The following is a 27,772-nucleotide window of genomic DNA, read 5'->3' on the forward strand; positions in this document are numbered from 1 at the left end:
CTGCGTCTATGGGACTGTCTCATCTTCAGCACATTTAGTAACTGTTGAGAAATTTAGGAATTTTTTTGGTTTGTGAGTAGGGTAGGGTATCTCACAGATGAGCAAAAGTCCAGAAAAGCTAGTGACATGTGTTTGAAATATCCTCAGGATTTGTTTCACCTCACCTTCGGCTCATTTCCCCACAAAAACCAACTTGACAAGTCAGACCACAGGCAAGGTAACAACCTCCAACAGGGGTAAAGTGACGTTCCTCTATGAGATTTTAATGAACCCTCGCTGGGGGTGGAGCAGTACCTTTCAGATTTAGGGTGGTATTTTGAGTTACACCTCACAACAGATGACTATGTAAACTCTGGTCAAATCCTGTCCCCCTAAAGTGATACGAGGAACCTCCTTTGTTCCTTCTTTCAGTAACATGAGGAAGTGATCTTTTCTACTTCTTTTTTAAGGGCTATTATGAAGAGAGAGCTGATTGACAGAGCCAGTTTTGAAAGGCTCTTGTATAATTATTCCACAACCAGTAGCCATTTCTACCGTCACGGCATCCAGAATGTACCAGCTGGTACTGGTACTGGACTGTAGTCCCCAGCACCCCGCACATCAAGATGTTTCAGAAGCCAGCCTCCAGTCCTGGTAGCTAACGCTAATGTAATGATGGAAATGTGAAACTCCGCTGGCACGGCAGCAAGCGAGGCAGTGAACATTCATCCGGTGTAAAGCAGAGCAGAAGCAGCTTGTTCCCTGGATCCCTGATGCTATACTTCAGACTGCTCATGTGTTTCAAGGTCAAGGTTATATGGAAATGCTCACAGTAGTGTTTCCCACAGGAGTGATGCTGCACCTATGAGCTGGAGTCTTCTAATCCATGCCCAGATAGATGCTGGCCTTTAATTCACAAAGCGGGTGGGTTGCACGCTGCCTGCACATCATCCTGCCTGTCCTTCCTGACCGCAGTGGCCAGGTGAGGCACCGAGCCGGCGGGGTGATGCCTTCCGTGCGAGGACACTGTAGGTAGCGGGGCTTTGTTCTCTCCCCGGAGCTCTGCTGAACGTCAGTTTGCCAAATCTGGCAGCTGTTTATTTATACACCTGTTTTAAGGGGAGGATACTCAAATGGCTTTGTTTGCTTCCTGCCTTCAAAGAATGTCAATGTTTTGGGTTTTTTAGGCAAAAAAAAAAAAAAAAATTGAGTATTTTTTCCTCGTGTGTATAATTTGATTTGTACTTTACAAGGGATCAGATACTGAGCTAAGTGCAGTTTTGAACATGTATGTGAAGCTGCTGGCTGTTCATTATCCCATTTACAGCCAACACGGTAACTTCTGTAATATTTATCAAGATTTACGATCAGTATACAAGGGCTTAGCCTGTATGCTGACTTTTCCATTGTGTACAAGAGGTACTCGATTTTTCCACTATCCGCATCATCTTTTTGTTTTACTAACACTGTCAAAATATCCAAGGATAGGGTGTCCTACAGCATCGAGGTGCGTGTAATTTACTCATGTAATGAATACAAGAAGTTAAAAGTGACCAGGGATTTCCAGACCTGTGGATGCTGCAGGCTGTGATTTCACCCAAGTCGGTTCTGTTCACCTCTAATAGTTTGGCTTAACTGGTCAGGAATAAAGAGCTGAGAGCTTGCAGCACAGCTTCTGCCTTTGTGTTCGGAGTCAGAGAATTGTTTTTCTTCATCTCCTTCTAACCAACAAAGAAATAAAAGGTGATTATACCAATAATAATTCTATGACGATATAACTAAGACTGGAAAATTACCCATTCTATATGCAAAGCGATCCTAGAAGTTATTAGCACACACACAGAGACAAAAAAAAAAATCCCATAACTTTGAGTAAACAAACATCTCGGTTTTCAGAGCTGATTACACATCCCTTAAGATCAACACCAAACTGCCGCTGGCTCCCCGGAGAGAAGGAGCAGCCCCACATTTGCCCTGCTGGGTCTGTGCTCCCAGCAGCCACGTCCCGCACGCACCCGGAGGCCTCTGCCGCCTGTGCACAGCCGGACCCGCTCCCTCCCGGTTTACTTTCGCTTCTCTGACTCGCCAGTGACCTCTGCTCATCCAGGCAAGGAGGACAGCGCTCCGGCTGCCCCGCTGTACGCGTACCGGGCACAGCACAAACCCCTGAAACCTATGGACGATGCTCTACAAGACATGTAAGTGCGTATTGGTATTGAGGAACGGGGGCAAAATGAGCGGTCTGAAAATCGGAATCTGCAGGAACAAAAGCATGGAGCCAGGAAGGGCAGCGGCTCCGACAAGAGTGGCCAGCCGGTCACTGCCTTCCCATTTTTTTTTCCTTCTTAAAGTCTGTTTTTATAAATGATTAGCTAACACTTGCTGAAGGGAGATTAGGGTGTAATCTGAGCTTTTAAGAAATATTTAATTGCATTTTCTTAAACACAAAGAAAGACTTTGTTAAAGGAACTGCCTGCACTATCTGGATTTAATTTGTTCCTAAAGAGAGCCAGTCCTCTTCAGCTGTGGGAAAATAAGAAACCATATTGTGATTTAACAATTAACAGATAAAACAAGAAAACACTACATGCCGATGCAGCCAGGACAAGGGTAATATTTAGTAAATCAAAAAATCCACTCAAATAAACAAATCGGTCTGTTTAGCAGGAGGGAAACAGCAATGGCTTTTGAGATTAGCTAACCAGGAAGTACATCTGCTGTCCTTTGCTGGGAAATAAAACATTGTTGGGTAGGTCCCTTAGCTTTACCACTGAATTAGGAGATAGGAATCTGAAATGAATCACAGCGTTTTGGAGACGAGTTGGGCTCTGTCGATGCAGCACGCCTGCTGTCAGCAGGAAGCGAGGGCTTCGCACAGTGCCGCTCGGTCTGTGAGCAGTTTGAAAATCAGCATTACTCGCCTCAGAGAGCGTAAGGGTTTTGTAGCACCGTTTGCGTACAGCTATCACTGTTATCGGCACCGAGCGCGTGTCCTCCCTGTCCGGCTGCGCTCTTTGAATGTCACGGGCCATACCGTGGGAGGGGAGTCGGTGGCCCGGCTCTGGCCAAGTATGTCCCCAGGGACGTGCCCCGCGCATGCGGACGAGCGTCCCTCCCTGCTGCCTCTGCTGTGGCCGTGCGACTCCCCGAGGACCTGCCTTTCCAAGGGAAACCTAACAGCGATACGGCTGCAGAAGTCTTGCGTGCCATGGGCATGAGGAGGAAATATATTTAACCCTTGATTCTTGATTCATTATCTGAACCTACAGGACAAAAATATCTCCAGGCAATGTGGCACTGTACACTGCGGCACTCCTGAATGATTGATTTTCACTTCCATTTCACTCACAGTGCTCGGAAACACTGTCTGCTAAAAAACATTTAAGATTTATATTAGAGATTTCAGTCTATTTCACATTAAGACGACCAGGCTTTCAGTTTTGTGGTTTAGATTCTGGTAGCGATTCCAGGGAAACTTTTTAGCAGAGCACAAAATGCAGTGAATTCACAATGGTATAAAATGGTCATAAAACCAAACCCTCAGCATGTCATACTACCCTTGCTTCTTAGTACAAGGCAACACCTCTTGGTGTAACATTTTAATATACATATTAAGTAGTCTTAAAAATATATAATGAAAGGAGTTACAAAATGACAATTTCCTTTCCACAAGATGCCTGTTTCTGTTACTACAATACATTGCCAAAAATCACTCTGATACAGGCACGACGAGGTCTCCATGTGCAATAATAATAATTGAAAAATTTATTTTCATGCTGTTCAGAAGATATGGATTCCTGAGGGTAAATGGAATAAACTCAGGATGTTTATTCATCTTCCCAAGGACACACACCATAAATGTCACAGCATCTGACAATACTAAAAATATTTCAGTGAGGTTTTTTCCCAAGTTCTTACACTTTCTAGATATCAAGAAGCTGCTTTCATTTGTGGTATGGAGGTGTAGACCAGCATTGTGAAGAGTAAACGTGGGGATGTAGGTATCCCACTTGTTAATGGCGGTGCATATAATCCTGTGAGTTGGAGTGGATCTGGCTGGGCTCACCAGGAGGGTCTCTGGATGAGCCGCTCGGAGCGCAGGGGCGTGCGACGCAGTGCTGGGGCAGGACACTGCTCTCTTTGCGGAGCTGTGCCAGGCCAGAAACTCCACCCTGGCACTGAAAACAAAGGTGAGGGTATCAGAGAAAGAAATTATCCGGAAGAAAGCTTCAGGACTGACTGTGTGGCTAACCCTGCTGCCCAGCGACATGCTAGAAACGCCCCGGTAGGCCCCACGCACGTCTGTGGGGTTGTGCAAGGTATGACACTTCCTCCGTGAGACCACGAAGTGGCAGCACTCGCAAACTTCCAGCAAATTCTCTTTTTTCTTTTTTTTTTTTTTTAACTCCCAGGCTAGCTGGAGCTGTCTCTAATAGGAGGGCACACAGCGCGTATCCAAACGCAAAGTCAAGTCCTCACTAAATCCTCCCTTACCTCCCACTTGGCAACTCGTGCCTCCCCGGGTGGCTCCAGTGCTGCAAGGTCCCAAGACACCGCGTCGCATGCAGCAAGGGGCTGTACATTTTATTATCTCTCCGTTTAACCAGAGAGATATACGGTACATCCGTATAGCTTTTCCACACGCTTGGGTTAAGATGGCACGGAGGCAAAACGGGACAAACCTTTCGGGCTCTCGTGGTCATCCACGCGATGGCGGTTTCCTGGGTAAGGGTGTGCCGTGGTGCTCGGGGACCTGCCACTGGGGAGGAGCAAACTGTTTTAGTAAGAGGCGTCTGCGCGAGGGCAGTTGTGTGGTTGAAGCATTTTACGTACCAGTCCGGGGGCACCTTTGCCTACTGTGATTTTAACCCCTCTGGAAGATTTCTGTCCCTCTTCAACATAAACATTCTCTTTGTGGTTTCAACACAGGTCAGAATTACAAAACACCCCGTGTCTCTGCCATACTAGAAAGCTGCCTTTTCCAATACATTATAAAAATACCAAATTTTGCAGTAAAAAAAAAAAAAAAAATCTGCAGTAATAAATAACCTCTCCATTTCTTTATCTCGATTTGCAAAGCTAAGGTTCAGCCTTGCTCCTCTGCAGCATTTATACCTAGGAAGGCATATCGTCCTCCATACCTCGCTGGGCAATTAAATGCCGACGACATTTTGTGTGAAGGGGTTTTCAAAATGCACAGAATCCCTTGTATTTCCTCCCTCGTGAAGGTGATATATCCCAATTAATTAGATGTTTCACGGCAAGCTTTGCTCTGACTGGGAGTTGTCCCTGCTCCTTGGGCTCGAGGAACTCCCTGTCAAATTTGCCTTACACGTCGTAGCTGCATTTAAACAAATGTGCACTGTGCTGGGCCGCAAGAAAAGAAAACATAACTTGCATACGGATATTATGAAAACGTGGTCACGGTATTTTGAACAGTGAAATTACTTGTGGAAAAGTAAATTGCGGCATTACTAACTGCAGGGGCAGCCAGGCCGCCGGGGTCACCCCGCGGTGCCGCCAAGGCGATGGGAACCTCCCCCCACGAAACGGCGTGGCCGCACCTGGAGCAGCCCCGGCCGCCCCGCTCCCGCACGCCGCCTCCGGCAGCGCCTCCTCCGCGCCCGGGAGGCACCGCCCCGGCCCGGCCCGGCCCGGCCCCGCCGCCATCCCCAGCAGGAAGGGCCGCAGCCCGCCGGCGGGCCGGGCAGGGCCGGGGCCGCCATGGCCGGTGAGTGCGGGCCGGGGAGAGCCCGGGGGTGGCGGGAGGAGCCCGCCGGCGGGCCCGCCTGAGGCAGGGGGCAGCCGCCTTCGGAGGCGGCCTCGCGTCGCTGCTGCGGTCCGCGACTGGAGCGGCTGGGTGCTGCCGCGCGGTTCGCGAGGGCGGGTGGTTTGGTGCCTGCAGCGCCCCGTACTCGGGCCGCCTCAGCGCGGAAGCTCTGAGGGAGGAGGTTACTGCGTGATCGTGGCGGGCCCGTGGGTCTCGGGGTGTGTGGGTGTGTAGGTGTGGGGTGTGTGACCGGCCCGTGGGCCCCGAGGAGGGTGTGTGTGTAGGTGTGTGACCGGCCCGTGAGTTCTGGGGTGTGGGGGTGTGTGTAGGTGTGTGACCGGCCCGTGGGTCCCGGGGAGGTGACCACCCGCGGGTGGTAGCATGGCGTGAGCCCCAGCCCCGAGGAGCGGGGGCTGGCCGTGCGGCCTCTGGCCTCAGCCCCAGTCCTGGGCAGTGCGGCAGTGCTGGCGGGCTGGGGTTCGGGGTACACAGCCGGTTTTACAGGGCGGGCAGGAGTCGGTTTGGGGGTTTGCGGCCAGCAAATGCAATTAGGTGAGTGTCTGAAATGGAGCATTTGTGTGACCCCACCAAGGGCAGGGGTGTGACAAGGGCGTGACGTGTCTGCTCCCAGGTGTAGTCAGCGCGGTGCTGGATTTCACACCTCGGCACACGTCGTGTGGCGGTGAAAAGCAATTTGCTGCTGATGGCCAGCCTCTGTCTTCTGCTCGGTAACATCCTGCCTCTGCTCCTGTGCTGCACACAAGCTCTCCTGGTTTCTTAAGGGTCATCTGGTTTTAGCCTTCGTCCGAAGCTTGGAGGACTGGGAATGTGCATAAACTAATGTCACACTTGAGTATCGAGAGCATTTTAATGTTTTGCTTGCTGTTTTATTTCTATTTTTAAAAGATATTTCAGATAAAGATGAGTTACTGAACTTTACAACTACCTGAAAGGAGGGTGTAGCCAGGTGGGGGTTGGTCTCTTCTCCCAAGTAACAAGCAATAGGACAAGAGGAAACGGCCTCAAGTTGTGCCGGGGAGGTTTAGATTGGAGATTAGGGAAAATTTCTTTACCGGAGGGGTTGTCAGTCACTGGAACAGGCTGCCCGGGGAAGTGGTGGAGTCACCATCCCTGGAGGGACTTAAAAGACGTGTGGATGTGGTGCTGGGGGACATGGCTTAGGGGTTGAACTCAGTGGTCATAAAAGGTCTTTGCCAACCAAAATGATTCTGTGATTCTATGACTTGCTGTCATACATCCTTGACTTCTGGTTACTAACTCGCCAGTAGCAGCAGCATGTTGCAGTGAGTGCGGCCAGGGAGGGTGACGCGTTGTCTTTCACCACTTCCAGCCCAGAGGAGCAGACCAGTTGCTCTTCATCAGGGGTGCATTTGGTAACCAGTGCAATCTGATCACCTCAGACCTCTTCTCTGCAGCCAGATTCCTTCTTAAATCCTCAGCATCCCTTTCTTGGGGTCTTGAAAGGGAAAAGCCAAAAACTAAATTAGCGTTAAGCTAACATTTTGTTGAGAGAGACTTTTTTAGCTCTTTCCTGAGATGCTTCAGTGGGGAGTTTGCATGGACACGTACAAATGGCAGGTCACGTGCCTTCAAGGTTCTGGTTGTCAGCTCGCATTTATAAAGTTTATGTAAGTCTTCCAGGAGTTTTACAGAAGTTGCAACTTGTGTTTGCATTGCACAGCAGATACCATTGAGGTTTCTGGAATGGATGTTTACAAATTATTTATGGTGTTAGGAAAATGTCAGAGAGATGTGTTGGGTTTTGCGTCTGTTGTATTTAAATTTATCTCCTTGTGATGATCTTGTCTGTTTCCTTGGTAAATTGAAGGAGGCTTTTAAGGGGAAACCAAACAAAAGATGAAACCGTAATGAAGATACATTGGTGTCAGAGACAGTATCGAGTCTTTATGTCAATAGTGGTGGAGTTATTAATTGGAAAGGTATACCTGCCTGACTTAAGGCAGTTGAGCAGCATTTATGCTCCCGAGGCCCAAGTATGGATGAGAGCGGTTACGTGTCACAGCGTAGCGAGGAGGGGCTGATCGCAGCCTACGAATTTGAAATGCAGCTGGATTTGTTCATTTACTGTGATAAACCTGAGGCGCAATGCAGGCCCCGGCCTACGGTGGCAGGTCCCTGGGGCCATGTGGTTTTATCCAGAGGGGCAGCGAAAGTAGATCGTAGAGGAGTGTATGCAGGGGACTGCTAGAGGCAGAGTCCTATTTGATATTCCTTGTACAGAAAACAACATGGAGTCTTTTATCATAAGAATAATAAAGCAGAATCAAAATTACAAAGGGGTTTTTGACAGTCACTACAACCTGAAAGTTATGTTTTGTGTTATCGTTGTGCCAGTGGCTAGTGACACCTTCCAGGGACCAGAGGCCTCACCACAGGCGTGTGGAGCAAGAGTGCCAATGCCAAAGCGCTTGTCTGACGGTCTGGCTGCTGCCAGGGCCTGCCACGCCGGTGCCTAGGTTAGCAGTTGTCTCTGAAAAAACTCTCTGTGAACACTGCTATTAAATTAGGCAGAGCTTTGGGAAGCGTGGCTCTGTGGCCCTTGACATTTTTCCTGCAGGTGCTGTGGAAGACAGTCTGGTGCTACAGTCGCATAGGATCAGATTTTTTATTAGCCTTGTTGCTTCGAAAAAGAGAATATATTTCAGCAGCCTTAAAATGCCAGCACTTAGTATAATGGCTGGGTCATTCTGCAGTTATTGCCAGAAACCTAATTGCCCATTTGGAAGGAAGAATAGAGATGTGTCATTTTATTGAAGGGTTGCAATGGGGGTGATTTTTACCTGCAGGTGAAAAATGCTGAGCATGTTGCTGTCATTTGCTGCTTGCATATTTATCATTACTGATTTATGTATTCTGTCCTCTGTTTGAGGAGCTGCTGGCTACAAATAACCAGTAATCTCTTGCTTTTCTCTGATATCTCTTAATTATAGGTGTACTTCCTTCCATTCCGTGTGTGCGGTCAGGTGCAGGCTGGGTGTGTTAGTGTGGTGTGCATATGCTGTATGCCAGAGGCCTTTTGTCTTTGGGTAAGAGAAAAAAGCGGTCGTGTATGATGTGTCATGGGCTTAGAGTAATTATAAGACAATAACATGAAATTATTAGTCATGTTTTCTTCTCAAATTTCAAAGGCAGTTCCTGAGTTTCCCTGCTGTCTCTTTGACAAGTTTACATTTCCTCTGAGTAAGGAAAATACTAAATTTTTTAGGTTTTTTTCTGCAACCTTTTGGTCAGCTTCAGTGATGTGGTATCCAATCTCAGCTGTATTTGCTGCCTCTCTTCAGTGGGCTGAGCTCAGTCTCACCGCTAACCAGCCCTCCAGCTATGTCAAAGCCTGCAGACTCCTCCACTGCAGCTGCGTGCTTGAGCGAGCCTGTGGCTGGGTGCAAAGCCTGTGGACAAGATTAAGCCCAGTTAGGTTAATGGTTTAACTGCAGTAACATCCAATTGCAGATTTGGAGTTAGATGCAATCCTCCTGCAGTCTGAGGCGTTAAGTGCCTGGCAATGCCATGCCTGTGCTGTAAGCTCTGGTGAATTGACCTGGTCTCCCGATTTTTGCCACTCTGAAGTTTCTAGGCAAGCACTGACTAACAGCATGACTGTCCTTTTAATGCTGGGGTGACTCGCACTTAAAAACAAAATCTTCTTGGCGTAAAGATTTAAATTTTTTTTGCAATAACTCTTGCCCCTTTGAGGCAGTGAGGTAAAAGATGGACGTGCAAAATATCCCAAAAAAGCAATCCCTAAACTCTTAACACCTGACAGCACATTGGTAGCCTCGTTGCAGTTGTGAAGTTACCTGGTTTGGGGTTTCTGTTACTTTAAAATGTAAATAATGTGTGTGTTCAGTATTAAAATGATTGTAAAACCTCATAGCACGGACGTGTTTGTACACCCATAACTGGGCCATGACTGGCAGCGCATGGGAGTGAGTCCATGCCATAATAAAGCTTCTGGAGCTCCTGCAGCAAGCTGGGTCCAGGAGCATCGCGTGGTGGCTTCAAATGCACACGGGTGCTGTCCGGATACCCTTACTGCTCCAAAGCGGGGAACCACCTTCCAGCCACTAGGATTGATGGGGCTTTTTTTGTTTGTTTTCTTTAAATTTAGTAGCTGGGACACGATTCTGCACTGGTGGGCAGTGTCGATGGGAAGTTTCACTTCTCTGGTCTACCAGAAGCCAGAGGGCAGTTCCTGGTGTGGTTTGGGTAGAGACTTCTCAGAGTCAGAGGAGCAAAAGGTTTCGAGAGAGAGAGAGGTGAGATGCTTCTGCTTTGCTTTTATTAAGCTAGTGTTGAGCTTCATAATTGCTCTTCAGGAAATTTTAAACCTTGCACCCCATCCTAAATACTGAACTGATGTAATTTGGAGGAGGTGCAGGCAGGTGAAAGGTCTCTGTGGGAATGAGGAGGAAGCAGACTGCTTCATGGGTGCTTCTTTGAAATGAGCGTCCCATGGGATGGGAGAAGCATCTTGCAGATGCCCGAGCCAGGTGTAAGACCTGTCCTTGGCAGGCGCAGTGTAATAGTAGCCAGAGAGGCCGAGAGCGTTGTCTCATTCTCTTCCATCTTTTGGCTGAGATGGGAAGAAAACATAGCCACCCCTGAAATCTGAGAGAGACTCGTGCCCCGTAATATGGTGCACCAGCACACAGGTCTCCGATGGCAGCAAAAAGCCCTCGGTCAGACTGGTGATGGTTTAATGACCGTGTGTAAATGAAAAGTGCTACGGGGACACGGAGTGCTCCTCGTGATCTTGGCTTAAATGCGATCTTCAGTTGGTCACAGTTAACTACACTGGTGTAATTGCTGCTAATAAACTTCTGCGTGCTGCCTGTGCGGGGACTGGTAATGACAATCAGAGCAAGAAGCAGGGAAGGAGATGACGCTCGGGGCCTGCTTTTATTTTATTTTTCTATACTCATTTTGCCGGATCCTTGTCATGCTTTTAGCGCTTGTTGTGGTTTTTTGTTTGAATGTCACAGTCTTATTTGAAGTTTAATTGCTCTGCTAGCTGTAAGACCCTGTTTCTTCTAAGTTTGCAGAAGGTACAGAGTTGTTGGTGACACTGAGAATCACTACAAATCATGTAGCTGAGGCAGGAGGCGGAGGAAGCTGCAGGGAGTGTGGCACTTTATTCCGCAGGAAGTATTTGCATGAACAGACACAACTTCACAGTCTCCTGCTCCTTGCCTCAGCCTTTTGTGCATGCCAGTGAGTTGATTTGAAGAGAAGTTTGATCTCAGCCCTGAATCAGATAACATGGAATTTGTTGCAACAAAAGGGAGTTGCGCAGCAAGTTTGTCAGGGCGGTATGGTTCTGACAGTGCACTGAAAAGCTCCCTTGACAGTGAGCCATGGAAAAGCAAGGCATGGAAAACACATGGAAATAATATGGTGTTTTTATAAAAAGTAAGAATGTAACTGAGATCCTTTTGTGCCTGTAGAATCGCAGCTCTCTATGCAGTACCGATAGCTGTGTGTTCTTGTTTGAACAGGAGTGACACTGGCACTGGAGGTGTTATTAGGGCCCAGTGGTCACACTGGGAGGTTTTCCTGAACCCCTTCCTGTAAATGCTGTTAGTGCTGCAGAGGTACAGAAAAAGGACAGCATGGTACAAAAGAACCCAATCATGATACCAAAAGGGAAGGGCTGTGCGTAGGTGCAGTGCATCGTGCCAAAGTTTTCTGGCTCTTTTCCTTCATTACTTGTTTACCTTCTCTAAATTGCAGGGCACAAAAGGTTGATGGTTATGTATTTTCTAGTAGCCAAAATACCATAAAACCTATGGGTTTGCTTTAAGTGGGGAATGTGCTGGGGGTGTGCTGGGAGTGGGGTGTTTTGGTTTTGTTTTCTATGCTGCTTGGTTATAAAGTGCTGTACTGACATTTTAACACTTGCTTCAGACAGGGTCATAGACATTCTCTTTCTAAATCTGATAAGGGCACAGTAACCCGTGGAACCAGTCTGTGCCCGTATCTTAATCGAAGGACTATAGACAAGCAGCTATAGGGAAAGTTATGCTCCCGCAAAATCCATTGCTGTCAGATTGGAAATGGTGCCTCAAACAACAGCAAGTCTGGATTTGTGTATTTGCAGAGGTTTGGGTTAATAGAAAAAGATGTGGTTTATTTGTATGTGTATTTGAGTGTACTTCCACGGTAAAAATGTACTGCTTTTTGAATGCCCCTTCTCCCCGCTCCCCTGTGAAGTGAAGGCAGAAGTCCTTCCCTAAAAAACTTGACAGCTTTTTGGCCAAGATGCTGTTCCTGACGTTCCAGTTCTGTTTCAGTCTGGGCAGTTTCTGCTGGGCATGTTGTTGAAGTCCCCCGTTAGACCAAAGGGAGCAATGAACTCTGAGGATTGGGTGATGTTGGGGCCAAATCACTCCGGCTCAGTCAGCCCCCAGCTTTGCCTGGCTGTGCGAGCCCTCTGTGTCCTGTCCCATCCCACCCCATGCTGTGCTGCAGTTCTCAGGTGCTAAGCACTGTGCTGTATGCCAGTATCGGTCATCTACATCATGTGAAGCCAAATTTGTGTCCTTTTACCATTCTAAATCACAGAGAACCTCTCTCTCTATGAAATACATATTTACATCAAAAAATGTATAAAACACATTTTCTATTATTTATGAAGTCAGATTATGGAACTTAAAACTAATGTATCTTCAGTGATTTAACAACTTTAGGACTGTATTTGATTAGATATCCATCAGTGCTTGACATCTAAATAATTTAGAACCTTCTCCCGTTGGAAAGAGAGGCAGCACGAATGACCAGGCAGGGGGTCAGATGTGTGTAATTTTAAGTGGATAGGTCTTTGAAAGCACGTGGCTGTGTTGTGTTTCCCTAGTAGATAGTTCAGCTTTCTAAAATTACGTGATGGTGGTAATTTTATTTTAGCTGTTTAACCACTGTGAGGAAAATGAAATTTACAGGATTTAAAAATGGCTTGCTAATTAACTGCTGTGGTTTGTTCTTTCTGTTATTTTATCTCTAGATCAGTCATACTGTCATCGGCTGCAACACGACATGTATTTTCTTACAAGCAATAGTCGACTGAATGAGCAAGTGGTTGATAAAATTATTCTTCAGCTTAACAGAGTCTACCCCCAAATACTTACCAATGCAGAAGCAGAAAAGGTAATTTGATGAATTTTACTTTATCTCTGAATGTCGCATTGTTTTCGCGGGTCAGTAGCTCAGCTGCCCTCTTCCTGCCTTGGCTCTTGGTGCTACATGCAGCCAATCTTGTTCACCTCTTACTCGCTGACCACTTGTATCTGGGATCCGTATCGGAGGAGCAGTCACAGGGCTGGCATGTTGCCTGTGCCACGTGGTTGTGAGAGAGGGCACTCTACAGCAGCAGTTTAATGCCACGGTCCCTGCCGTGACGTCTGACGCTGCGCGTGCAGAAGCACGCTGTCTTATAACGGCTCCCTGGGCAGGATTGCACCCGTCGTGTGACCAAATGCCCTGCATACCTGCCTCCTCACATGAGTTGGTGTGGAGTGCCATGTCAGATGATCCGTGCTGCATCCACAAAATCATCTATGTTAGCTTAATCAGTTTTAGTTGCTGATTAATGTGATTAAAAACTCTGAGTATTGGTAGAGAAGGGGGGCATTAGTCCCACCTTTAAGTGTGGGAGCTGTGGGAATTGCATGGAATTAGTAACATCTTCCAGTAGTGCTGCTATGTATAGAGGAAAGCCACCTTCCCTGACGTGAGGCTTTCAAAAATGGGTAGCTGTTTTTAGGGATCTTTTAAACTTGTGTGGAGTGAAAGTTAAAGTCAGTTAAAAGCTTCCCAGATCCTACTTTATAACAGTTTGTACTTGCCCTCTGCTGACTTCATTGTCTGCACGGGGCTCGGGGTTTGGGCATGTAAGTATTTTAACATTAGGAAAAATAGGTCTAATTTTGTCATAATCAAACTCCATGGGGACAAATGGTGTTTTGGTGGTGTAGAGCAGTGCTAGATAATCAGCTAAACCAGTCTAGCCACTCAGTTACGATAAACAGTGTGACACGCACAATTAAAGATCATCTCATTCCCACAAGAGCTTCAAAACAAATGCATAAAGAATCTGTGAAATGTAAATTATGACTTCTGCACTTAGCAGACACAAATGAACTGCTTTCACCTAGCTCCATACAAGTTTCTGTCAACTCTATTCAGTGTTTGGGAAGCTGACAATCTCAGCTAGACCTTGTGGGAAGTTTGTCAGAATAAGGAGTGCTGTATAAGGTACGTTGCGTTCCTGTCCCCCTAGAGCAGGAATTGATCCTAAGTGTACTACAAAGGTTATCTGTCGTACTGGTCTGAAATAGAAGGATTTGCTGAGAATGCCTTTGGACATTTTCCAGATAAGCTGAAATCAGTTTGATGTGTGTAAGGCTAGGTATGCGTTTTCATTCTCTTTGTAAGGTATCCTAATATTCATCATGTTTTGGACTACAGAAAAAAAGTCCTTTCTTCTGCAGCTGCTCGCCATGTTGCCTGAGTAATGAGAATTTGTCCATGTTACGCTGGGAATGCGGCAGTGAATTGTGCTGGAAACAACGAAGTCTGCAATCTTGGGATGATGAACACTCCAAGACTGGCACTAACAGAAGCAGTTTAAAGTACTTTTTTTCCGTGATCATTACTAGGCAACTAAGGGAAAACTTGAAAACGAAAGACTTTATTATAAGATTTGTTGATATTTTCTATCAATAGCTGTCAGAATCAAATTGTAGAATAGCAAGTACCACGTTAGTTTGAATGCAGAGAAAACATCAAGTGTAGAGTAGCTGTCACTTTTTTGGGACAGAAAAAAGAACGAGGGAAGGCAGAGTCAATACGCTCTCCGTCAAGCAGTGCTGACCAGATGGAGCTCAGTGTCTTGAAGACTGCTGTGCAATGCATGTATGTCCTTTTTAGGTTCCCCTCATTTTTTAGGCCCCTTCTTTTAGCAAATATAAAACAAGCTCCATATCTTCACTCCCTGGCATAGTGATGTAAAATTGATCTCCGGCTGTTGTAATCTCTCTTCTGATGAGTGCTTTTCTCTTACAGTTCAGGAATCCAAAGGCATCACTCCATACCAGACTTTCAGATCTGATAAAGCACCTTCAGAAGAAAGGAGACAGACACTGTCAAGAGTTTTACAGGGCTCTACAGATCAATGCTGAGCAGTTGTATAATGACCTGCCAAGCAGGAAAATCTTGAGTAAGTTGATTGAGTTGTGCATTTCCTCATCAGTGTATTACAAAACCTCATTTCAGATGAGGCTTAGGTTCTTTAAATAACTTGTTTAGGTTATTAAAATGATTTTTGGGGTATACCTTAATTCCTTCTGACTGGAATTTTCGAAAAACCATAAGGGGATTTGACTGCATCATTCTTGTTATTTGTTGACTAGTGTGGGCAGTCCAAAACTCTTTAATTGTTTTGAAATATGAAATATGAGTTTAAAAAAGCTAAAGTGCAACATGTAAGGCAACAATATAACTCGTATGAAGTACAATTTCTCTTTTCATTACCACAGATTCTTAATGGCACATAAGAACATTACAAACCTCAAATTTGTTAAGCTCAAAACCCTGGTGGCCCAGAAGCTTGGCTTTCTCTCAATCCATAAATCTCCTAGCTATGTCTAGTTTAACGTGGAGCAAACATTCATAGGCCCTTGCAATGATGAACTGTGATATTAATCACTTAGGACTTGTTTTGTGCAGCTGACAGGCCTGACTGATGTCCGTAAAGTTGCCCCTCAAATATACATGTATGTATTTCAGAAGGACTGAGACTCAAACAGATTTCGTTCTGTACTGCAAAGGAGCTCATTTTTGTAAGGGAAAGTATTAAGCCTGACTTGCCAACCTGGGATAACACTTACTATGTGTTGGTATTTCTTTTTTTCTTTTTATTTTTTTTTTTCCTACCTAATGAACTGGAGAAAAGAACAATGTTCCAAATGGGGGAAATATGTTCGGGCATCCCACATACTGAAATGACTTGAGGAGCTTGAGGGGAAAGCTCCCTCATTTGAGTTAATGAAACTGCAAAGGGACTGCGGTTTACGAAATCCTTGTAAAGGATTACAGCACTAATGTTGATTTCTAATTGTAAAAAACCTCCACATTTAGGTGCTAGGGGAAATTTTAGACACGTGGGTTAAACTCCAGTGAGATTCAAACCACTACACCAAAAGTCCGTAGGTTTAAAAAAGACAGTTAGACACCTTTTATTTCTGGAGTGAAAATGGCACATCGGATTGTAATTACCTTTGAAGATACGGCACTGTCTAGCTTCGTTTTGCCTTTCATTTTGAAGGAAAGGTTTGTATCTACCCAGCACAAATACATACTGGTGGAAGACAGCGGTATTTTCTTGCCTGCATAGGGAGGCTGTGAAGTTACCCCAGGTTTCCACATCCATACCCAAACCCTCTGGAACTGGGAAAGTCTGGGCACATCCCTGCCTCAGAATCTCAGAGGAGCACAAATCCCAGTTGATTCGGCCTCGCAGCAACTTTAAGGCGGCACTTTTGATCTGATATTCATCTTGCAGAAGTCGTGCCCTTTGAGGGAACAGGCTCTTGAATAGTCGTGGATCTATTGTTTTTACTCAGGTAGAGCTCAAAAGCAACAGGTTTTTCTGCCAGGGTGACTAGAAGGTAGCACACAGCCTTTATTAAGTAAGAGCAACTTAAGAAGTTTCAGTGTAGTCACTAAGAATAAAATTTCAGGAGTATGTTGATGATTTAAGAGTTTAAGCTCTGTTAATGTTCAATAACACCTTCTACAAGCCATTTCTGAAAACGTGTCTTACCATACGTTTACACAGCAGCCGAGGCCTGACTACATCCCGTATAGACAGTCTGAATTCAGCTGGGTGCCAGAAACAGCATGGCTGTGGCCAAGTTCATCCATGCCCATAAAACTGACGTCGGAAATTGTGTACATCTTGTCACGCCTGGACAAACCAGCTGAAAGGAGACTTGCGTATGGTGTCTGCGTGATGTCTTCACTTTTAGCTAAAGCATAATCATCCTTGCACCTGGCTGACGTGGTTACTTCTGAGAGCTTTGACGCAGGTAGCCACACGAGTAGGCAGGCTTAGGGCTTCTCATGGTCAGGCTGCGCATAACTAGTACATGTACTAGAAGTGCGTCACTGAAAAAATTGAGCTTTGTGGTGCCCCAAAACTGTTTTGCTGCTGTTGAATTGTGCAAAGGGACTCAGTAACCATCATAAGTCATTAAATTCTCTGTATCTTGGTACGCTCTCTTTTGTTACCATCCTCAGAACGATGACAATAATTTAAGTAACTGAGTTAAAATACTACCACGTGCTGAGATTCTGCAGTTTTTCTTGTATTGACCCGAGAAGGAAATAATGAGATGATTGTGTTAATATGTCTGCTGCTTCTTATGAGTTCTGTAACTAAAACAAATGTCTGCATTCTGGACTGAATGATTTATAATCATCTGTGCAGCATTTTAAGCTAAAACTGCAAACAATTTTATTCTTCAGGAAAAGCTCCCTTTTCAATATGAGGTGTTATTTCTCATTTAAGTGAACTTGGACATTTTGAATATTAAAGACATTATCCTTCAGACCTCTAATATGTACAATTTTTATGGTACTCAGATGTTACCCATAGCAGTAGTTGTTAAATTTGTCAAATTCAGCACAGCATTTACAGAATTGACACTAGAATTTGTAAATGTGAAGAAAAAAGGGAATCCCTAGCATGGGGACTTTGTTCTAAATGCAGATTGAACTGAAACAAGCAGCGTTACAAACACCTGGAGAAGTTGTTGGTGATCAGCTGTGGCCAGGACAGAGTTCAGACTACATGCAGCTGTACACATGAAAAATGTTTTTTACGGAGGAAATCCTGTCGAAGATTTCTTTTTAATTTTTAAACCAACTTTAAAATTTGTTCTGGAACAAAATTTCTTTGCCTCAAGTATAACGTTGCAAGTGAGCTGTTCAGTCATGCCTCCCAACTCCCACTAGAGGGTAGGTAAGGCACACCACCGGCGGCTGCGGAGCTGTTGAAGCCAAACAGTGGCTCGGAAAATGTTTTCATTTCTCTCAATGATAACGTAGTGTGGAAAGATAAGGGATCAGATCAGCCCCACACAGCGATAGCGCAGGGATGTGGCTGTGCTCTCCTGTGCACCTGAGGGTTTCTTAGCTAGAGTACACAGGGAGGACATCCCGCGAAATGGGCCGGCTGTGTGAGATTGCCATTCAGCGCACCATGGAGCATTGCAGCAATCCTTCGTGCTTCGGTGTCTTTCAAGCTTTGCAGCAAAGTGGTTCAAATGTTTCTGTTCTGCTTGAATGCCATGCCCTGTCAACCACCGAGAGGGACGTACTCAGCATGGGAGATGGGTCTTTGCAGTCTAATGTTGGCCGACAGCAGATCCCCTTTGCTGATTTGGTGTACAGGGCGGTTTTCCAAGGCACCTCACCTAGCTCCTGATTGTCATGTAGAAGAAGGAAATCAGTTGAAACCAAACAGTCTCAAATTCTTCCCTATTGACAGCCAAATTTGGAGCTCTCACTTTTTTTTTTTTAAAACCCTCTTGACCACAGAGAGGTTTGGCTAAAAAAGTTTTTTTACAGATTCCTGATGCATTGAAGGAAAGCCATTCCCCTGCCGTTTGCGGTGACAGTGGTGTTCTTTGGTGTTGCACACATGTTCTGCAGGCAATGTTATCTCCACATCTGTATGGCAAAGGCACCTCTAAAAGAGCTGCAGGTCTTTCTGCCCAAAGCAGAAACTGCTTGATTGCTGCTAATTACTGAACACCTTGTCTTAAGGTCAACCTCCTTTTCTACTAGAATTTGTGGAAAGATAGAGGCAAAAATTATTTGTGCCAAATAATTAGCACATAGTGCCTACAGACTTTCAAAGCAGCTGTACGTGTCTTTAGCTGAGACCAGAATTTAGATAAATAATCTGCTCCAAGCAGTTTGTTCCAAGTGCTTCATCTGGCAGATACATTAATGCCCAGAGATTTGCTCAAGAACAGAAAGAATGGTGATGTATCAAATTATAGGGATGTTTTCAGATTAGCACATATATTAACAAATAGTTTGTATTTATTACAATGAAAATTTCTGGCATTATGGAAGGATTAGCTCCTGTTTTCTCACTCGGGAAACAAGTGTAATGTTACTTACGTGGTTAGTGCTTAACCAGATCAGAGGTGTTGCTGCAGCTATTTGTAGTTGCATTCAAATGAGTATGTGCCTATGTCTTTTGATCAACATATATCCAGATTTAACTATAGCGATGATTTATCTTTGGAGGCATTAATATTTTATGTTAGAATTGGATAGTTTTCTGAAATGTGGTGTTTTGCACAATTTTGTATGTGCTGATTACGTTTGTTTGCTTGAGCTGAGTACTAACTTTTCATGTGTTGCTTTTATTTCTAGAAACCACAGATTCCACAGAGATAGACACTGACAAGGAGAAATATATGCTAAATGACAGGGGTAAATAAATGCATACAGTGTCACCGGATGGAATGGCTTTTCAGATTATGATGCAATTTATTTTATCATGTAATTTGCATTTCATGTAACAAATAGTTTGTTTTATGATGTCTTTATTGTCACAAGTTAAGTGGAATTAATGGAGGAAAATGTACTGAGCTGCTGTTGAGGAAACCAATGCCAGGAAATTTAAGAGACTGTAGAGTTTAATCAATATTGATAATGGTATTTTTACTTACACTGTTACAGCTAAACTCTTCATTTCCTATGATTTCTTCAATGCTTGAATAGTAAGGTCTAGTCAGCTGCTGCTGTCATTTTGCATAAGACCATCAATAATTTTTTTTAAATAACTTTCAAATTTTTTCTTTTTTTTAATCTTTCAATGTAAGTACAAATAATTTGAAAACAAAGACAGGAAGATGAGCAAGGGTGAACTTTAACATGTTTTCCAAAACATGTTAATTTTTTTCCCCTTCCTCTGTTCAATGCCCAGATTACAGAAGCAAATATTTTATTCACTAAAAGGTGTTTTGAAAAGGAATTGAAGATCTGAAAGAAAGCTGAAGACTTCAAAATTTATAATGAACTAATTTAGCATTTAAGTTTAATTGATATTTTATGTAGAGATTTGGATACAATTATGAGAGAATAAAAGCACCTTCTATGAACTATGCCTTTTTGCCAGTTTTCTTCCCAAGAGAAAACCGAAACGAGGGGCAGAAACACAGTTTAACTCGATGCATATTTTTGCCTGTATTGTTGTTACTTAGAATATTGAACCAAATTGCCAGTCATATTTTCCACATTGCTATTGCTGACTGCAGCGTAACAGTACAGGAAGAACAGAGGAAAATGCTTGGAAATAAGAAAATTAAAGAATTTCTGTTCTTACTCATGCTGATGAAAGAGCTGGCCTCAGACTGGAGCTTGTCCTTGCTCCTTCGCTGTTTCTCCAGTGTCCTTGTCCACGTGCTCAGGTCCACTAATTTGTTAGTCTGCAGTACATTTGTCCTTAAATTGACAGGTGCAGTTTAATTGTAGCTATATTCATAGTGAAGTAGTAAATACAAATAGAATATTAGATAATAAAGAAGCAGATATAAATCTTTATGAGGTTTTGTCTGTGGATAAGTATGGATTAGAAAGGTTTTAGTGAACATCAATACTGAACGACAGCGCTAAACTGCATGTAATTGCAGGCAGGCCCATGAAGGAAATGTTTCCAGTGGGAGATTTGTTTTAGGGGCGCGTGTGGCTCTGCATTTCAGCTTCCAGCAGAACTGCAAACGGGAACAAGAATATTTGCTCTTGTCATGGAAGTGGAATTTGTGGAACATCTGTGGAGAAAAAACCCAAAACTCTAAAAATCCACTTCTAAGGGACTGCAGTCTCCTGTGATGTACTCTCACCCACAGGCAGTGCATTGCCCCAGCAGGGGATATTTATAGAGTAAAATGCTAAACCGTGCGGTGAGGTCCCAGTAGCCTGGTTAGTATTTTGTTGTAGTGTTTAAAGGGGATTTTACACAAAATTTTAGAGTAAGAAAATATCTAGGGAAGCTTTCACTTAAATTTCACAGGATGAATTGAATAGAGGCAAACAGTGAATGGTGTCAACACAACTGTAGTAAAAATGAATTACAGTATAGTAAATGTGCTTCATAGTACATTAGCTACAGAACATACGTAATTGTGAATGTGTTAACTTCATTTGAATACATTTAATTATGCATATTAATAGCAATTGATGATTTATGAACTGAGCTAAACTTCCACTGCTGTGTTCTCTCTTAATGTGTCTCCTTTTTTGTTTTCTTTAGGTCCAGTGTTTTTCCTCGCTTGTTTCAGCATTGCTGCAGGATTTGCGTTATTTTGGTATTGCTGTAACTCAGGTAATCTACTCCGGGTTTTTTTCTCTTGGTTGCCTTACTCTGGCATGGGAATGGCAGCGCACCTCTTGATCTAACGTGGCTTACTTAATAGTCAAGGTGTCATCATTCATTAATGAGGTTAGGATACAAATTGTGCTTTGGACATGCTGAGATATAAATAATGGATAGTTTGCCTACAGAGGATGCCACAACTAGGGGCTCTTTTTAAAGACAGTAGTCACATGAGCTCCTGCTGCTATAGCAATGGGTTGTGATTCCCAGCAGTCATGAGACAGACCCAAACCTTCTGGCTTCCACTTCCCTTGGAGCTGGCTGAAGCATGACCAGTTCCAGGGCCGGATGACGCTGGCTCCATGTGCTGAGCCTGCACAGAGCCGTTGCCCCTGGGTACCAGCTCTCCCCGTCGGCTGAAAGTCGCCTGCTTCTCAGCAGCCAGCAGAGCAGAGCTCCTGCTCCTCTGCACAGCCCTACCTTCCGCTCACCCAGTGTCGCCACGAGAGCGGCAGCTCTTAGCAGAAAGTGCGTTGATGTGTCCACATGGATCAGCTTCAGCGACGTGGTGAGTCAGTGCCGGGGGAGAGAGCCACCGTGAAAGAGTCGCTGATTCGGAGGTGTCACCTTCTCTCAAGCCTTCTCATGGTACTGCGGGAAGTGCCAGTCTTCACGCGGTAGATGGGGAGCAGAATCCAAGCTCCATTTTGGTTTAGTGCCTTCTGCTCCTCATATCCTGGTCACAGTGGTTACAGTTGGACATCGTTCTTTACTATTTTTTTCCCCGAGCCATAGGCTGCAGTACCACCAGTTCATGGACATTTCAGGTGACGTGGGAGTCTGGGCTATTCCCAGATCAGAGTCCCTCAGCTGGACTGTCCATGGAGTCGGGGTTTAAGGCTACAAGGGAGCCATTAGACCTTCGAGACCAACCCATGTGTTTCCTTAGCTGCCATCACCTCCCTTCATTGGCTTCAGAAAAGCATTCAGGGACTGATACCAAAAAAACCAGAGAATCCATCGCTTCCCTTGATCCCAGTTAATTGTCCATAGTGTTAGAAGTGTGTGTCTGATTCTCAGGTTGACCTGGTTTCAACTCCAGCCTGTCATTTTTGTTAAGCCTTTCTCTACTGGGTTGCAGAGCCCCTTAGCCCCTTGGTTCTGTGCCAGCTGACACTTTATAGTTTCTCCCTGTGGAGGTCCTTGTGCCTCAAGTCAGCTCTCCAGCTTTATTTTTGCTAAAATCAGCAACTAATCTCTCCAAGTCCTTTGTTCCAAGGCTCTTTTTTCCAGTTTTTGAGGCTCTTTCCTGTACCTATGCAATATGCAACAGGGCCACCAGACCTGGACGTGGTGTTCCAGGCTTGCACCAGCCGGTGCCATGCTCAGGTGTAAAGCATGAGCTTACCTAACTTGGTAATGTCCTCTTCGTGTGTCTGAACTTGCAGCAATGAATCCTAACAGATACATCGTTATCCTGTCTTGGCAGTTGGTGTATATAATACTGAAGGAAGTGGGCTTTCCTCTAGAGTAATTTTTTATTGATTTTTATTTTTTCATAGATGCTGCTTACTAACTAGAATGAAACTTACTTGTGTTCACTTTCTCTTTTTCCTCCCATCTTCATTCTGATTTAGATGCGAAAGTCGTAGGAAGACCCAGGAGAATCTTGGGCTTTTCACCTATTATCATAGGAAGGCATGTTAGAAATATTTGTATGTTGTATTTGGAAGACATATGAAGAAATTAAGGAGAAGCTGCCTCTTCGCTTGTCTGTACAGTATACCTGCCGCGGAAAGACAACGGTGCATGAATATTAACGTACTATACTCTCATACCAAAGATTTTACTAACTAGCTTCATCAATAATTGTGTTGCCTCAAGATGTATTCAGAATTTCAGCTATATATGTCCGTCCTTATGGGAACGGACCATTTATTTTTGTAAATGCTTATTTTAAAATATTTATCATTTGGATAAAAAATATTTTTAATACAAACTTTAAAATGATATCCTAAGTGATCATGGGTCTTAAGCCATGTTTGCATATGTGTTTTATACTGGAATGAAGGATCACAACTGTTTAAAGAATGCTAGCCTGTCTTTTGTGATAATTAATTGAAGAAAAGCACTTACACGCACTCAAAGCCTTACTAAGAAATGGATCTCCATCTCAGGATTGTCTGTTTTGTCTGGATCCTTTATACTGACTGCCTGAGCTCAGGTGGGCACTGGCACCTATGGAGTTCCTCGGTGCTGGTAGCCTTTGCATCTGCCTAGCGCTTGCCGTGTTTTCCGATTCTCCCCTCCGTGCCCCGTCTCAGCCTGCCTTCTTCGTGTTGGCCGTGTTTGAATGTGCTGTAGCTGGTGCAGACTGGTTCCCAGCCTGCAGAGGGGCCCAGGGACTGGAGTGCTCCATCCCAAGCACTTGAAACTACCGAGAGAATTTTTCAGATTTATTGAGCATTTCTCTTTCCAGTGAAATGTTTTGCAGTCTGTATATCTGAGAAACTGAAGTAATCCAAGATATTTTGCAGGGACTAAAGTGCCATGACATGGGGCTTTTTTTATGGCCAGAAACATGTATACTAACTTGAAGTATACATACTTGAAGAGCTTGAGGTTGTTCGTAATGTTGTTTATGATCTTACGTTTTTCTTCTGTGAGTTGAAACTTGAAAAACTTGCAGAAACCATTGTAAGACTAAAATTCTTGAGGGAGATGCAGGGAGTCAGGGCTGGAAGTGAAGCAGCTTGGGGTTTCTTAGCTGTAAGAACCTAGTCTTGCTCCTGCCTAGCTCAGGACAAATGGCTCTCCTCTTCCAGAGGGGAGGTGCAGTAGTTCTGAACCGGCTGTGAGAAGTGACGTTGTCAGTGGATAGTTCTTCAGTTCCCCGCTCCAGAGCGGACGGAGCCTGGGGAGACCGAGTCCCTCTACTTGGGAGGATGATGCCTTGTGGCTCTTCGCTCACTGACGCAACTTTTAGTCAAGTGAAATTTGATTTGATCTGGAAATCTCTTCATTCAGTCACCGGAATAAAAATTGCAGCTGTATCACAAGTGACCACGCACTGGAGGATCCCATGCAGAATTTTAAGTCATTTGGAGTGGTTTTCTCAAAACAGTCAGACTGAAAATTGTCTTCTTAGCTTTAAACTTTATTCATGCTATAAAAATGTCATCTTCTCCAAAGTAAATCATCTTGTAATTGTATTTCCTTCCAGGACAGCACTCAACGTGATACAGTAGCAAGCATAGTTCCTCCTCCGGACTATGAGTGTAGGGCCAAATTTTCAAATAAAAGACCCAAAGAGTATTTGTGGGAAACTTCTTGAGAGACGACAGAGGGCTCAGAGGACCTGATTTTACTCTTCTGATGAAATGTTTTTACCGATGGCATTGGAGCGTGTTTGGGACAGGAGCCAACTCCACGTAGAGGCAGCCACAGTCTTTGTTAGGTCGAATCTCTTTGTGGTCATCACTGGCCTGCGTGCAGCTCACCTCGAAACACCCAAGTGAAATCAAACAGGCTGCAGGGATAAGCTCCGACCCCAGTGTCAGGCAGCACAAGCTGTTTGGTTCGGTATTTATTGTGACGCCGGGGAGGCGAGCTCCCAGTTGCTGTGTTTACGCTGCTGATGGTGCCTCCAGCAGCCATGTCAAAGCTGCCGTGGCTAGTTTTGCATGGCTCCAGCCGCTGCTTTGACCGCGGAGCCGGCGTTTCCCTAACAGCTCCCCGGTGTAACTGCAGCGCTCAGCAGAACAGTTTCCTGCACAGGCAGATGGACGTACCCTGAGATCAGCAGTGGGCCCAGGGATATTATAAACACTTAATAGCCTGTCGCTGCAGTGAAAACATGGAATGAGACAAACACCACGCGAACAAAATAACACCCAGCAGAGCAGTTTATTTAGGCTTCTTTTCCCCTGCCTCCACCCCACCAGCTCTTGGGTCTCTTCGATCTAATCTCCACGGGGACTCTTGTTAGGGAGAAGACGGTGAGGGAGCTGAGCGCGTTTCCTGTGGCATTGGCTAACCGCGAGGCTCTGCTGCCCTCGTTACGCAACGATCTGCTGTTGTGCCGCCTTCCATCTTGGGAAGCGCTCTAATTATATTCTGTTGTTTCCTCTCTGCCTTGCCTTGTGCTTAAGGTGACAACAGGTTGGGGGTTTTTTTCTCCATCAAACCAGCTCTAATTTGTAACATTTGAAATGTTCCTTTCCCCACTGCTGCTTACCTCCTACAGCAGCCCTCTTTCAAGGGACTAGAAAAAATACCTCTGAAATCTAAAGGGGTTTTAAATCTTGGCCTTGAAGCCAACTTTGAAACCTTGTTAGAGGAACAGTATTCCATTTTACCAAAAAAAAAAAAAAATTAGTCAAATTGCAACAGTCACATCTCATTTTAAAGCAGAAACGGAGGCCTTATTGCTGCTAGGCAGATTCTTTCTGTTTAGATAACCCACTGTGTTACCCTTTGAATAACAGCTTGCAAATTGGTGTGAGCTGTTACTGAAACCCACAGAAGTTACCAGTGCCTTATTTAAGCTGAAGGTGAGATTCTGCTCTACTTATTACTTCGAAGGATGCCTCGCTGTGCCAGGAGCCCCCCGGGTGGGTAGGGCGTCCCCGGGAGCACGCTGGCTGTGCAGTAGGACATGGCCCTCCCGCCTCCTGACACCGGGCAGCTTGCTCGAGCCTTGGCAACCGTAGGGAATGGGAAAGTTTGCTAAAGGCTGTGGCTGTATCGCTTCCCTTTCTGAGGTTGCTTGAGATGAGGATGCCTCTCGGGGGGGAAAAAAGTCCAGGATGAGCTATCCCCAGGGTTAGGGCTGGGAGGAGAGAGGGAAATGAGTCTTGGTTCATCCCCATGTTGTTAGTTAAAGGACGTGACAGCAAAGAATAGAAAATAATCTGTTCCTTCATTAGTGCTAGTTTTGAATGTAAAAAATAAAAGTGAGGCTAGCTATAAAATTGGCACGTGCATAGGTTGGGAGACATGCTTTTTCTTGGAAGATTTTTCCTTCAGGAGCAAATACTGAGGTTTAGTACGCTTCTCCGCAAGCGCATCTATGCAGCGCGTGAAGTGGTGGTTCCGTCGCCAGTCCTGAGGACGCCCGCCTGTCCCTGCGCGGGAGCCGGGTCCGTGAGGCAAGCAGCGCGTGTTACCCGGCACGGCACCAAGCAGGGGCTCGGAGGAGCCTGCCTGGCCGCAGGGTTCCCTGTCAAGTCAGGAGCAGCTTGGCGTTTGCTGCTGAAGCTGTGCTGGCGTGGAGGGACGTGCTTTGCTTCATGCGTGGGGAAGGTGTCCTGGCGGTGTAAAGTTCAGTAGGTGGTTACGCGTGCAGTGGATAGAGGCCGTTCAGGTGAGCGCCATGGTTCTTGCGCTGCAGGCAGTAGATGTACAGGAGCTACTCGTACATACCCTCTCTTGGCTCATGCGGCTCTCCTTGAAGAAGTAGAATGTTTGCTTTTCCCTACAGCACGAGCAGCGTTGTGCCTTCAGCGGCATTCTGGGCTGAGGAGCCAAAGCTCTGGCGCACGTGGTGCTCTCCAGAGGGCTGAACGTGGTGCTGGGGAAGGAGAGGCCGGCGTCTCTGGAGGGCGGCTGTGCGGGTTGTCGGGCAGTCGGCCGCCCTGCCAGCTCGGGCTGTGCTCTGCAGAGTGCCTCACACGCCGACCCGCTGCCGCTCCCGACCCTGAATCCGCAGGGAGGGAAGGGGCGATGAGCTCCCACTCTTCAGCCTGGAGCGCTCCGGGTACCTAGCCAGAAATCATCTTCCTCCTCTGGGTTTTTTTTTCTTATGATGGGGCTTTTTGATTTAAAGCAAAGCCGAGCTGCCCCTGATTGTCTTGGTGGTAATGTCGGGGCTATCTGCATCCAAGGACAGGAGGGACCCGGTGCGATAACCCGCTAGGCAGAGCCGCAGGCAGCCGCCCTGAGCCGTGCGAGTCGTTCGGGCAGAGCGACGGGGCCGTCTGCGCGCAGAGAGGCTGGGAAGCACAGTGACGGGTCACACCAGGATTTGCACAATCCCATTTAGAGACAGACTGCTATTTAAAGTACTTCAGCGAAGTACGATGTGCCTGCGAGCCAGGGCTGGAATAAAGTGATGATTCATTCTGGGACATACTGGGCTACTTCATAGCTGCTGGCTGCAGTTTTCAAAGCTGCCGATGCAAAGTTACGCTCTTTGTTTCTTTCACTTGTGATTTTTTTTTTCTTCTCGTACTGTAATAAATTGAAAACATATTTAGTCAAAATTTGCAGTTGTGGATGCTTTTCACTGCTGTTCTGTATGCACAAATGCTGTTCCAGAGAGCTGCCATGCCATAGCTGTGTAGTCGGCGTTGCTGTTACACTGAGAAACGCCAACAGTTCGCTGTGCTTCCCAGGTCCTCTGCGTTGTAATTGTTTCTCCTAACGTACGTCTTCTTGAATTCTGTAAAAGTTCATGGAATTTGGTTGGTTTTTTTAATGGGGTGAAGCTGGCAATTAAATTGAAATAAAATCTGTACTGAGAAAAAAGAACTGCTGTTTTCCTTGTAGTTACTGCTTCGCGCTGCCCTCCCGAAGCATCCCACAACATGTTG

The 27,772-nt window shown here is 45.4% G+C and overlaps 1 protein-coding gene across 11 annotated transcripts; it reads left to right on the plus strand.

Annotated features, from left to right (window-relative positions):
• The first annotated feature begins 1,938 nt into the window (after nucleotides 1–1,938).
• On the plus strand, nucleotides 1,939–27,710 carry CARD19 (caspase recruitment domain family member 19). Of its 11 annotated transcripts, none has more exons than XM_075762624.1 (6): nucleotides 1,939–2,177; nucleotides 12,789–12,931; nucleotides 14,849–15,002; nucleotides 19,235–19,294; nucleotides 21,123–21,188; nucleotides 22,817–27,710. In XM_075762624.1, the coding sequence occupies exons 1-6, from the start codon at nucleotides 2,162–2,164 to the stop codon at nucleotides 22,918–22,920; spliced, it is 543 nt and encodes a 180-aa protein (XP_075618739.1). In that variant the 5' UTR covers nucleotides 1,939–2,161; the 3' UTR covers nucleotides 22,921–27,710. The 11 variants fall into 11 exon arrangements, with proteins under 11 accessions (XP_075618739.1, XP_075618745.1, XP_075618738.1 ...); XM_075762623.1 differs by having other exon boundaries at nucleotides 1,944–2,177; nucleotides 21,117–21,188; XM_075762625.1 differs by lacking the exon at nucleotides 1,939–2,177 and adding an exon at nucleotides 5,592–5,710 and having other exon boundaries at nucleotides 21,117–21,188.
• Nucleotides 27,711–27,772: the final 62 nt, after the last annotated feature.

Source organism: Balearica regulorum, chromosome 10, assembly GCF_011004875.1.
Source record: "Balearica regulorum gibbericeps isolate bBalReg1 chromosome 10, bBalReg1.pri, whole genome shotgun sequence".
Taxonomy (NCBI): domain Eukaryota; kingdom Metazoa; phylum Chordata; class Aves; order Gruiformes; family Gruidae; genus Balearica; species Balearica regulorum.

Coding starts and splice junctions, on each gene's coding strand:
- CARD19 (XM_075762620.1), top strand. CDS start 8,787: ATGCTGTATGCCAGAGGCCTTTTGTCTTTGG. Junction 12,932..14,848: donor CCAATGCAGAAGCAGAAAAG/GTAATTTGATGA, acceptor TTTCTCTTACAG/TTCAGGAATCCAAAGGCATC. Junction 19,295..21,116: donor ATATATGCTAAATGACAGGG/GTAAATAAATGC, acceptor TGTTTTCTTTAG/GTCCAGTGTTTTTCCTCGCT.